Raw genomic sequence first — 12,838 nt, 5'->3', positions numbered from 1 at the left:
TTTTAAAATTCAACCTAACATTTATTGAATTGAACAATGAAAATCTCCCAAGGGTCTTTACTTTTTTCTTATCATCGCTGGTACTTATTTCGACCAAAAATAATTCAATAGAGAGGACGAATTAAAGGGGTAACTTGTCATCATGCAGCGTCACCAGGCATTTGATTCCCTAAAAATCCGTTGAATATTTTGAGAGCAAAGAAAAAGTTTGAAATACGACCGTTCGACAATATACGTCGTTTTTTATATATTTTCTGTGGGGAAAGTCAAGAAGGAACGTACAACGGGGTTCTAAAGTTCAAATATTGAACTGGTTATAAAAGGGGTGTACAACGTCATATTTCAAAGGGTAACGAAGAATATGATCAGTGCGAATATAGATTCAGGCGCGAGTGTCATTTAATCGCGCATAAACACAATCATAGTGCTGAAAAACCGTTCAAATATGATCAGTGTGACTATGGGTGATTATTAACTTTTTCCCTCAGTAAACATTATTAATCAACGCTACTATTTACCTCTCCAAGTGACATGTCATTGAGAGTTACTGTCTGGGACGTTTCTGTGTCTGTCTGTCTTTTGTTACCATAGAGCGCGTTCGCAGGTTGCATATGGAAGTAAAAGTGTCCGTGTTTTCCGATGGTCGATAAAAATTGGATCCAAAATACACTATTCCTTCGTCTGCCTAGTCTCTCGTCCATTCCACATAACCCGAATCTCTTGCATTGGCTTCTGACTCCACCACCTTCTGGTGTCCATCTACTTCGTATATTTGAGATAAGCTTTTACTTCATCACCATCGTTAGAGGTACTAGGAATGTCTAGCCTCCAAGGGGCGGGGCTTACGCAAAATTTTCCCGGAATTTCGCTATTCATCTTCGAATGGTTGCCTGCAAGTCTGCGACTCCATTATAATCGTTACGGATAAGATTACGGGAACTGTCCAACCTCCACATGGTGGAACTTACAACAAATGTTCGCATCTGTTCTTATCCTGCTCTTTAATGATTCATGACAATTATGAACCTCGTATTTTTATTATTAAATCAGTCCTTCATACTTCAACATAAGTTTCATCTTGCAATAAGTTCTGATGAACCTGTCTGAAAACTATTGAATGAAAATTAATTTGAGGTCAAAGAAAAGTTGCACAACCTTTCTGTTTTCGAGCCAAGGTTTCTCCTCCATTTAAGTTGATCTTCATCCCCTTTTTGTTGATATGCTCGTTTACTCATCTGCTAAGGCCTTTAATCAACACTGTTTCATCACAAGGTTAGTGGAAAAAGCAAAAATTGCTATAATGGATTCAACACACCTTTTTTATTCTGTAACACTGCGTTTTCGTACGCACTACTATGAAGTTCGCTTGAACGTTATTGTATTTTTGATATTAAATTGTAAATGATGTTTGTGATTTTATATTTTCTGTAGGGAAATTGAAGAAGAAACGTACAACCGGGTTCAAATATTCAACTGAATATAAAAGGGGCCTACAACGTCGCAATAGAAAGGGTGAAGAAAGAAAACGCTTCAAATGTGAACAGTGTGATTATGCGTGTAAGCGGAAGGACACGGAAATATTGGACGCTAAAATCATCCACAGACTCGGCGGTACATCTACACCTAAAGCCGCAGTCAGGTTTCAATCCAAAATTTTAACTAGTTCACCAAACGTTTTCCAAGAAAGTTCGAAACAAATAAATGGTAATGCAAACGTATCCGTCGATATTTTTCAAGAAGATAATATCGATTCCGTCAACTTGATTGAAAGTGAATCGATTAAAAAAGTGGCAAAAGTTGATTATGTGTTGCCCAGCGGTTCAAGATTGAATCTACCCGCCAAACCATTTTTTGACTTGGAAATGGATGACGATGACGTGTTCGTTCTTACACCGGAAGAGTGCGCGATTATAGATGGAGAATGCGAAAGTGGTTTTAATAAGATAGGTGTAAATAAAACAACCGTCATTCCTCCATATGGCGTCAATTCTAATAAGCAAGATGTAAATAAAACAAACGTCACTGCCGGTTTGAGTTCAGATGAGAAAGATTCGCCAATTAGATTTAATAGGAAAAGAAAAGCTGCCGTGATTAAGGTGGGTTCTGGGTACTGCCCTTAAATTTTTTCAATGAGATAAATGCAAAGATGTGTTAAAGGGGCGTACAATCCGTTATAAAGGGGGCGTATCAAGAGCTATATTTTGAAGTAGTAGTGTTACTCTCTCTTGGAGTAGTGATTGGGTAATGTCACGTGGAATGACTCGGCTCATGGATTCAAAGGGATATTCCGAAGCTCATTCCAATGCACTGATAATGTTACGAAATCCACGCATGCCCAGTAGAGCTCTATTTCATGGAAGATAAGCTTCATATAGGCCACACCCCTACGTAACGGATTGTACATCCTTTTAAATTTTGTCAAATAGGGCTATTGCAGTCAAAAGCCTCGCGGCCTCTTGTTGATAAAACCAGAAGTAATATAAGAAACCTCCCTACGGGAGGGAAGTATACAAGGCGCCATAGGCATAACGTTAAAACACGCGAGACATCCTCGAACCGCCAAATACCATATTCAGACACTATTGCTCACGGACAAGGTACGGTAGATCTTAGTCCTTTGATATGGTCGTTGGAATTGGGAAAGAGGAAAAAGCGCTTCAAACTATAGTGTAGTCTGCTTAGCAGTAGCGTCGCTAGGGTTTGAAATTTGGGGGGGGGGGCTAAATCTGGGCAAACTATTTTAAAGTTATTATAAGAACTTAATATAAACAAGATGGCCCAATGGCCAGGACTTAATAGTAGCCACATCTTTATCTATTTGATTTGCACATAAATAAAAAGAAAAAATTCAAAGACCCTAAACAAAAAATCAGAAGTGTCCGACCCCAGAGTGGTAGCGTATCTTACTGCTGCGCCAGCCAGTCGGATTCAATTCCCGGGTGCGGTGTGAAAATTTTTTTAATTAAAATAAAATCTCTAACTGAGCTCATTGGTTCCATTTAAGCTAAAATCTGACGATAACGAAAGCGAAAACCCCGGCCAGTACTACTACGGCTCGGGTCAAACTATGAGCCTATCGTATACTACGATGTGGCTAAAAATTGCATAATGGGTTCTTTGAAAAATGTGTAGACCTTTAAAACTATCCGTAAATTTGTGTCAACATGAAATTTTTCGTATTTTAAAGATGTACAACCTTTTATTGATAAGGACTACGGAACCGATTATGAAGGATTTTCACTCGTCTTAGGTTTATTTTTAGTTTTGGTTAGCTTTTAGTCCACACTATTGGGGCTCCCTTCGAAAGAACATGAAACATTTTACTTGTCTCCATCTGTTTTTTTCTTCAAAATTTTACTGTTTCATATTGAAAATTTTTTATATATTGCTACAGAATTTTAGGTTGCTAACAGCAATTTTTTGGTAGGGTTTACGGATTATTTTGGGGGGGGGGCTATAGCCCCCCCAAAAAAGGCCTAGTGACGCCACTGCTGCTTAGCCGTCTGTCGTAAAGAAATAGAAGATTCCTGATTTTGCTAATAAATATTCACATACGGTTATTTCGAAACGAAAATCTAGTTTGTTGTGAAGCCAAGAAGAAGATGAAAATTATGAATACAAGAACAAAATTTCGAGATAGATAATAACACCATTTTAAAATCTATCTATGTATAGTGTCAGGAATACATAGATTTACTACTTGGAATCATTAAGAGGCCATTTTATGGGCCTGGGTGCTTGACTGCAAGGAGAGGAGGTGTAGAAACCGTCACCGTTGACGTCATGCATAATTTATTTGATCTTAAAAACCACTTGACATTGACGTATTTTGCGACCTGCGCCGCGACTCCCGCGACCTATGCGCGGTGAACCCGTATGTAAACCTGACACGTCGTCTGAACGAGTAGAACTAGGATTACATTTCACAAAAAAAAGGCGAAAATACTTGGAGACTCGCTTTCAGTTAACAACTCGATATTACAATTCTCACAGGGTGGAGTAACAATTTAATTCCTTCCACTCTTCACCAAAGTTATACAAAAACAAAACATCAGTATCCTTATGCAAAGGCTTAGGGTTTAAGGGGAGGCAAACGTCATTCGTTTTCAATACTGAATTTCGAGCTACACTAACTAATAAATCGTCGACTTTAGTTTCAGTTAGAGAAATTTCCGCTTCAAAAACGTCGTTAACGTCAAGCTGTTACAAATTCTCGCACTTCCCGACCATTTCCGAGCCGAAACTGATGCAGACGATAGCTTAAAAGGTCATGATCTCGATCTGTCCCACAAATTCGCATAACCAATAAGACGCGAGTTAGGAGGAGCAGGCGGTTTAAAAGTTTTTGGCGCTTCCCCTCACAGTCAATCAGATATTTGTGTGGGGTCTATGGCCTCTTAAAGATTCCCAGTAGTAAATCTATGTATTCCTGATAGTGTTAGTCATATACCTTGGCAAGGTAAGGGTTTAATTCAAACTTTATGCAAAGACCTATGAAAATCCTATAATCGAGTCACTGCCTGTTTATTAATGATTGATTATCATCAAAATCTAGAAATGATGCATGAATTATTTCATTGGAAAAGTTTAAAATTACAATGAGTCTATGAAATTGACTTAACTTAAGCAGCCGAAGGAAGGTTTCTTATATTACTTTTATTTATTTATTTATTTATTTATTTTATTTATTTAGTGCAACTCGAGGGATAGGGTTGTGAAGCCGCCAGGGCTTGGGTACAACCCCCCTCCATGGTAAAAACAAAAACAGCATAGTAGTACATAGATAGGAACAATATTAATAAACAGAAAACAAAAACAAAAACCAATAAAATAAATTAATTATAAAAACACTAAGGGACACACGGGCACACGGGAACCGGCGGTTAGGGGACGGAAGAGAGCCAGGTCGAGACGGCGAGTCGAAACGACTTTCGGCCAGGAGAGTCGAGGAGGGCGGGGGGAGTGCGTTCCAGTCATTCACCACACGGGCAGTGAAGTGGTGCTGGCGATGGCGAGTGCGATGGCCACGGGTACGCGTCTCAGGGGCAAGTGCGAAGTACTTGGCGACCGGAGCGTCGACGGCACCGCGGAACAAGTCGAACAGGTAAACGAGGTCGTTAACGCGATGGCGGAGGACCGGCGGCAAGACACGAAGCCGAGAGTCACGCCGGGCAGGGAGTAGGCGCTCACAGCCCTTGGTAAGTTTCGTGAAACGATTATGGGCTTTGGTGAGCGACGTCTTGGGCCCCGTCTGCGGAGGAGACCATATAATCGAGGCAAAGTCGACGGATGGGAGAACCAGGGAGTTGTAAATGGTACTCATGAACCGTGGGGAGCGAAAGTAAAAGTTACGTTTGACCAGCCCTGAGATCGAGTTCAGGCGGCCGACTATTTTAGAGGTATGGCGGCGGAACAGCAGGTCCTCGTCGACCAGGGTGCCGAGGTCGGTAGCAGACGACGAAGGTGGCAGGGGGGCACTGCCAACATGGTACTGGTGGCGTGAGTTGCGCGTTCCAAGGTGCAGGACCTCGCACTTCCCGGCGTTGAAGTGGAGGCCGTAGGTTGCGGCCCAGGCGAGGACAGCGTCCAGGTCAGCCTGGAGGGCAAGGCAGTCGGCCAAGCCAGAGACCCGTCGGGAGAGTTTACAGTCGTCCGCAAACAATAAGACCAGCGAATCGTTGACTACAGCGGGGAGCGAGTTAATGAACACTCCGAAGAGGAGCGGCTCCAGGACAGACCCTTGCGGAACCCCACTGTGTAGGGGCAGAGGCGGGGAGGATTGACCCTTGAAGACAACACGCTGCATGCGGCCGGTCACGAACGAGGTTAACCAGCTGAGCGCCGAGCCTGATATGCCTGCACTGATGAGACCCTCAGTAATGCCTTTCCTTGGGATGGTGTCAAACGCCTTCGACAAATCGAGGTATATGACGTCGACTGGTTCGCCATCATCTAGCCAAGTAACCCACGAGTGAGATGCCTCCAGCAGGTTGGTTTCGCAAGAGCGACGGGCACGAAAGCCGTGTTGGGAGGGGTGCACGAAGTCCGTGGCGTCAAGATGGGCATCAAGGATGGTTTTTATGATACGTTCACAGACTTTGCAAACCACGCTGGTAAGGCTAATCGGACGGTAGTTGGCGGCCTTGGAGCGACCACCCTTCTTGTAGATGGGAGTGACGTGGGCCAGACGCCAGGCTTGCGGAACGGTGCCTTGGGCGAAGCTGGCGTTAAAAATCATCGACAGGGGACCGCACAGTGTCGGGGCCAGAGCGCGAAGCAGGTAGGGGTGAAGGCCGTCGGGTCCAGCCGATTTGGAGGGTTGAAGTCTGGTGAGTTGGCGGAGCACGTCCAGTTCCGAACAGGAGAACCGTGTCAGTGTAGCGCTGGGCAGGGCAGAGGGGCAACGTTGTTGAAGTTGGGGGAGCGAGTTCGAGGCAACTTGGGCGAAGTGGCTGTTGAATATGGTGGCGATTTCGACGGGATGGGTAGTGAGGGCACAATCAGCGCGTTCCGGTGCCGTGATGGTGAATTTGCTCTTCCGTTTGCTGTTCACGTGAGCAAAGAAGGCCTTCGGATTGGACCCTATCAGCGACTCCAAGTGAGCTTCCTTTCTGCGCTTAAACTTACGTTGGGCCTTGGTGAGGGCAGAGCGGGCGTCGCGAAAGTCACGGTAGGCTTTCTGGACCAACAAGGGACTAGCCTGGCGGCGCTTTAAGCGGCAGTACCGTTTATATGTAGCGGCTTTCCGGTCAATGGACTTAAGGGAGCGAACAGATTTAGATGGGTACGCCGGGCGAATGGTTCGAAACGGGACAAAACTGTCGACGCCCACCATGATCACGGCCAGGAAAGCATCCCAGCAGTCATCGAGAGAGGCGGCCCCTAGGACCGAGCCCCAGTCGGTGGCAGCAAGGTAGGCGTTGAACGCCCTTTGAAAAAATAGCGCATCGGTCTGAGCGGCGGCGTAGCAGGCGAGGTGGGGAAAGCGACCTGGAAAAGCAGTGTATCATGATCGCTAGTTCCCAGCGGGGCCAAGTTGGTGACGTCGAAGACCAGATCGGGGTCAGACGCAAGCACAAGGTCCAGAAAACTGGGACGAGAGTCAGCGGAGACACCCTGCCTAGTGGGAGACGTGACCAGCTGGGTGAGATGAAGGTCAACAACGTGTTCGAGGAACACCCTGGCCTGAGGTGTAGCGAGTGCTTCGGGCGCGAGCGAGGACCAGTCGAGGCGAGGGTAGTTAAGTCCCCGACGATGAGGGAACTACAGGAGTGGGTGGCGCAGTAGTCGTTCACCCGAGACAAGAGCCGCAGAAGTTCGCCGTGGTTGTCAAAGGATGGGGACCGATAGACTACACAGACCAGGAGGCTAGACTGGGTGTTGTGGCACAAGACCGTGAGGGCCTCCAGCCCACAGTCCGAGGACCACCCCGAGAGTTCCGCAGGGGTAAAGAGGCAAAGGTCACGGGAGTCGAAGGCAGCGGAGACGTAGAGAGCGACACCACCGCCCCGTAGGGAAGGGTGGCGATCCCGGCGATAGAGGACCAGCGACGGAACGGAGAGTTCACAGTCGAGAGTGGCAGGGGTTAGCCACGTTTCCGTGAGGGCAACGAAGCGAGCGTCGTGGTCGCGCACTAGAGCTGACAGTTTGTCCCTACGGTACAGACTGTTCAGGCTTCTGACATTGGCAGAAAGCACTGAACAGGAGCGAGAGAGGCGAGGGGAGCGATCAGTGGGAGAAAACGGTAGGGCCAAAGGATTAAGGGCGGAGCGAGGGAGCCGCGCCTCGCTTAGGACTGGAAGCGCGGGGGCAGTAGGTTTTTTGGAGTCGTGGCGGGCGAAGGGCGGTAGATTAAGTTCGGCGGGAATGGAATATTACCGGTACCACGAGTGGGAGGCGGATGATAGGAGTAGGCGTACCCCTGGGAAGGCGGTGGCGGCCGAATGTGGCGGGTGGGGCCAGCAAAAGGCGGGACCGACTGGTCGGCCGAAGCAGTGGGACGGGGCAGAATGACGACTGAGTCGTTCCGGATGGCGAGATTTGTCTCACCGTTGCGAAGGCGCGTTGTCAGTTCGTCACAGGCACGGCGGTGGGCCTCCATTTGTTGAGGCGTACGATCGATACGCGCCGAAAGGGCGTAAGAGCGATCGCTTCCACGGCGAAATTTAATGAGCCCCAAGAAGGCCCATTTGGCGTCGGTGTGCGGAAAGGTAATTAGTATGGGTCTGGGGCGACTACCGGCGCCATAGGGCACCGGCCCGAGGCGGCGAAACGGAGGCGAGGGAGCGACGTCGCAGGAAGCGAACAGCTCAGCGAGGAGATGCTGGTCGTTAGCGGGGGACTGGTCTTCGGGCACCCCGAAGAGGATGGCATTCAGTCGCCGGTCACGTTGGTCAAGCACCTCTGGAGTGACGAACTCCCGGTGGGGGCAGAGGGCCTCAAGTGGGAGAACTTCTCAAGGAGGGAAGCCTCAAAAGTTTTGAAGTTGTCCTAGAGGTCTGACTTGAAGGAAGTGATCGACTCGTCAAGGTGGTCTATCCGATGGGTGAGGGTCTGGAACGAGCCCTGTAAGGTATCCTGTGCAGAGGAAAGGCTATCGTAAGCCTGTTTGAGGTCAGCCTGTAACTGAGCTATGTCCTTAGTGGCAGTGGCGAGTAGGGCGTGATCGGAGTCACAAGCCGACTCGAGGCTCTTCAGAGGCTCTTCAGTCAGAAACCGAGGCGCGAAAGGAAGCCCAGTTAGCGGTAGATGGCGCTATCTTAGTGACTTTAGTTTCAAGTTCATCTATCTTATCCTGTAAAGAGCGGAACGAGAGTTTCAGGAACGGGTTACACTTGGAGCACAGCCAATGGAAGCGCGAGTCGTTGGTCACCCCTTCGTACACATCGTCGGGGATATCGACACAGGGGGCGTGAAACCAGTCCCCGCAATCCTCGCACTGTATGCTGTTGGAGGGCTCTTCTATTTTCCCCCCGCAAGGTGGACAGAGCGAGGGAGAAGCAGTGGAGTCCCCTCCTTCGGCCTGCTCTTATACTTATAAATGCCACTTTCTGTCTAAGATTCAACGTCATAGTCGCATTTTTGTACTTACGAGTTTCCAGCTTTTGTTATAGTTAATATTCATACTTAATTTCGTAAAATATAGGGTAAATATTATCTATTTATTAACGTTAAAAAAAGCGCTTAGCCTAACTATATCCCAATAATCCAGCGCCAGATGTCGCCCGCTGTCGTATCAGTGACGTTTATTCGTTGATGTGCGCGTGCGCAGGACCATTTAAACAAGAAGCCCCGGGCTGGGAAATTTTTTCGGAAAGGCCTATTCACTTTCATTCACGATAAGATATTTGGATCATTGATACTGTGGCGAATTGTTAAGATTAAATATCAAACTTATATATCTGATTTCAGGCAGTAATTTGAACAATGAAAAAACCTCCAAAATTATTAATAAGGTAAAAATGATTAAACATATTGCTAATGTAGAAAAATTAACTTAAAGAAATTAATTTAATGCAAGGCGCGGGTTCAGTGAATCCCCTACAAGGTGGCTTTGCTCCTGAACTCCGGGTTTAGCTTGGCGAAGGCTTGTGGGCGGGATCTAGAAAAGCACTTATAAAACACGCCCATAAATGCTTCCTGCCGTCGCCAAGCCAAAACTGGAGTTCGCAAGGAAAGCCACCTTGTAGGGGATTCACTGAACCCGCGCCTTGCTTTAACAGGGTTCATACAATCCTGGAAAACCGGGAAAACCTGGAAAAATCAGGGAAATAAATAGTTGACAAAAACCTCAGGGAAATATAGAACTTTTAGTAAAATTCAGGGAAATCAGGGAAATTTTTGTCAAACAGGGGTCGCGTAATTAAGCAAAATGTTCCTAATAATACCCTCCATACGGAGTCCATAGTATTAACATTACACTATATTAGGAGGCTCATAACTTTGGTTCTACTAGAGATACGGCCATGTCCTTTTAGTATGTTATAGTCCTATTAGCCCACCGTCCTTCGATAGCATTTGCTCCATAGAATCCTCCATATACGGGAAAACCTGGAAAACTCAGGGAAGTATATGGGGGAAAAACCTGGAAATCTCAGGGAAATTTATTTCCAAAATTTGTATGAATCCTGTTAGTTTGACCCGAGCCGTAGTAGTAATAGTAGTTGTGGCCGGAGTTTTCGTTTTCGCTTTCGTTATCGTCAGATTTTAGCTTAAAAGGAACTTTATATTACCACAACCCATCCATAGGGGTAGCTGGGCTCGGTTAGAGATTTAATTTTAATTAAAATTTTTTCAAATCGCAGCCGGGAATGTTCGCCATGTAAGTTATTGCAAATGGTCAGGGGCTTTTGATGATTTTGGTCAGGGAAATTTGATGAATTTGGTCACGGAAATTTGATGAATTTGGTCAAGGAAATTTGATGAATTTGGTCAAGGAAATTTGATGAATTCGGTCAGGTAAATTAGATAAATTTGGTTAGGGAAATTTCCTGAATTTGGTCAGGGAAATTTGATGAATTTGGTCAGGGAAATTTGATGAATTTGGTCAGGGAAATTTGATGAATTTGGTCAGGGAAATTTGATGAATTTGGTCAGGGAAATTTGATAAATTTGTTCAGGGAAATTTGATAAATTTGGTCAGGGAAATTTGATAAATTCGGTCAGGGAAATTTGATAAATTCGGTCAGGGAAATTTGATAAATTCGGTCAGGGAAATTTGATAAATTCGGTCAGGGAAATTTGATAAATTCGGTCAGGGAAATTTGATAAATTTGGTCAGGGAAATTTGATAAATTCGGTCAGGGAAATTTGATGAATTTGATCAGCGAAATTTGTGGAATTTAGTCGTAAAATTAGGAGTACAGAAAATATGAATGAATAGCCCCTCGATGCACTACCTTTAACTCTTTTAAAATTATTCCTTTTATTACTTCCGTTATAATTGTAATAATGTGATACGAACGGAAAAAGTGAGTGAGTACCGGCCCCCCGGATGCGCATTCTTTAATAGTGGTAGAACGAAATAACCGAAAATAACCATTAAAAGAAATACTGAAGATCAGACTGAAAAGCCCCTCGATGTCCTGGCAAAAACTATAACCCTTAATGCTTACTTCAATAAATTTACTCGCGTTATAATTGTAACATCTGGGGCCCCAAGCTAGCATCTTCTTTTAAAACTTTTCTCGATTTATGGAGAAATAGACGTAACTTCTAATAATAAACACTACTTTAAAGCCATAATATTTCACCAAGTTAAAACATAGGATTGTAACATTCAACTTTTTCCCTTCTTTTTAGGAATTTACATGCACGTTTCCAGACTGCCATCGCTCTTATAAATGCCGTAGCAGCCTGTAATTAGTTTTATAATTATACATATCCCGAAACCATTTTTTAACCGTCGTTGCATTTCGTATAGAAAACTGCACGAAAAAAAGCATAGAGACCAGCTCTACATTCCATGTAGAGTGGATGGCTGCGAGAGTTATTTTGGATTAACGAACGAACGTGCACTACACGAACTTCGGATTCACGGAGTGTTCCCAGAAGGGGATCGTTTACCTCTATACCTTCCTACGGTTAGTACAATTTCTTTCAAAATCCCTAAAATCCTCCTGCTAAATTATACAGAGTGTAAGTGATCAGATGAACGTTTATTTATTTGAGTATATCTTAAAATCAGAGATGGGCCGATACCAGTTTAAACCGATACCGATATATCGGTTTAGCCAAATATCGGTACCGATACCGATATGACATAGGTATCGACCCATCTCTATAGACGTTCCGATACAGTTTTCAACCGATACCGATATATCGGTTTAGCCAAATATCGGTACCGATGCCGTTGTTGGTATCGTATCGGCCAATCTCTAATATCTTTGCTCATTTATTATTTTGTCGCCATCTATGATGGAGAAAAAATATTACGGAGACATAAAAGACATAAAAACGGAAGATTAGCTCCGCCTTCGTCGTCAGCTCCGCCTTCGTCGTCGTCTCGCCTTCGCTCTCTTTAAACTACTCCAGAGCAATGAGATGGAATATATATATGAAACCTAGAGTCACAACGTGAGATCTCGAGATCGACGTTTCGCAATACACCTTTTATCGAGCATGAATCTTTATCAAATACGGGTGGCGCCACCCTAAGAACTTTTTTTATTAACGTCTGCTGCTATAATCTGTGTAACAAGCTGTCAAGATAGTTTTTAAACGTGTTAAATAAAATACGCATACGCGAGTATTTGAATTGTAACTCTATCTATCTCATAGAGATCTAACTCATTGCTCCAGAGCCGCATTGTAGCCGTAACAGGCTGAGAAATAAGGATTTTTTTTGCTGAGCGCGTGATCGAGTTGGCTTCGTTTGATTTTTGCACATAACGACTTCTAAAGCCTTCCGTTAACGGTAATCAAACTTAATTTTCAGTGATTTAAACTATTTTTCGTGTTATCGCCGTCTTTTGGTTTTATCTACTGGCAGCGTTTTGCCATAGGTCTTGGAAAAGCTCGTATTGTTTGTTCCTCGGGACTCATGACGGGGCTTTTCTATAACTGTGTTTGAGACCTTACTAAAAATACCTCCACTCTCATGTTTTCGCTGTTATTTTTTGAATTTCGGTAATTAAACGTGCGGACTCGACATTTTTTGTTGCTCACTGCATTCCGCTAACGGTGTTTAATTTTTTAATTCGGTTTCATCGTTATTTTTAATTCGGTTTCATCGTTATTTGGCTCATTTTCGCCGAAAGTGACGCTGTAACGCCGACGGGGATATTGCCTAGTCCTTGTCTCAGACCGTCCTAAAAAGTTTAAAATTCATTATGCCGTC

General features: G+C 44.7%; 1 protein-coding gene across 6 annotated transcripts in view; it reads left to right on the top strand.

The window, feature by feature from the left end:
• Positions 1–12,838, top strand: part of LOC149679449 (uncharacterized) — a 30,617-nt gene that overhangs the window by 10,278 nt on the left and 7,501 nt on the right. For 3 of the 6 annotated variants that reach the window (XM_089835226.1, XM_089835225.1, XM_089835224.1), the window contains 3 exons: positions 1,432–2,096; positions 11,302–11,357; positions 11,423–11,582. In XM_089835226.1, the coding sequence (XP_089691352.1) occupies positions 1,432–2,096; positions 11,302–11,357; positions 11,423–11,582 (881 nt within the window). Of the gene's footprint in view, positions 1–1,431; positions 2,097–9,411; positions 11,358–11,422; positions 11,583–12,838 lie in introns of those variants that run through there. The other 3 variants (XR_016365776.1, XR_016365775.1, XM_089835227.1) reach the window with 3 other exon arrangements.

Source organism: Phalangium opilio, unplaced genomic scaffold, assembly GCF_054372755.1.
Source record: "Phalangium opilio isolate 3A_F unplaced genomic scaffold, DU_Popi_V2 ptg000041l_1, whole genome shotgun sequence".
NCBI classification, from domain to species: Eukaryota; Metazoa; Arthropoda; class Arachnida; order Opiliones; family Phalangiidae; genus Phalangium; species Phalangium opilio.
The sequence above is the reverse complement of the archived record's forward strand: the minus strand, read 5'-3'. Positions and strand labels throughout refer to the sequence as shown.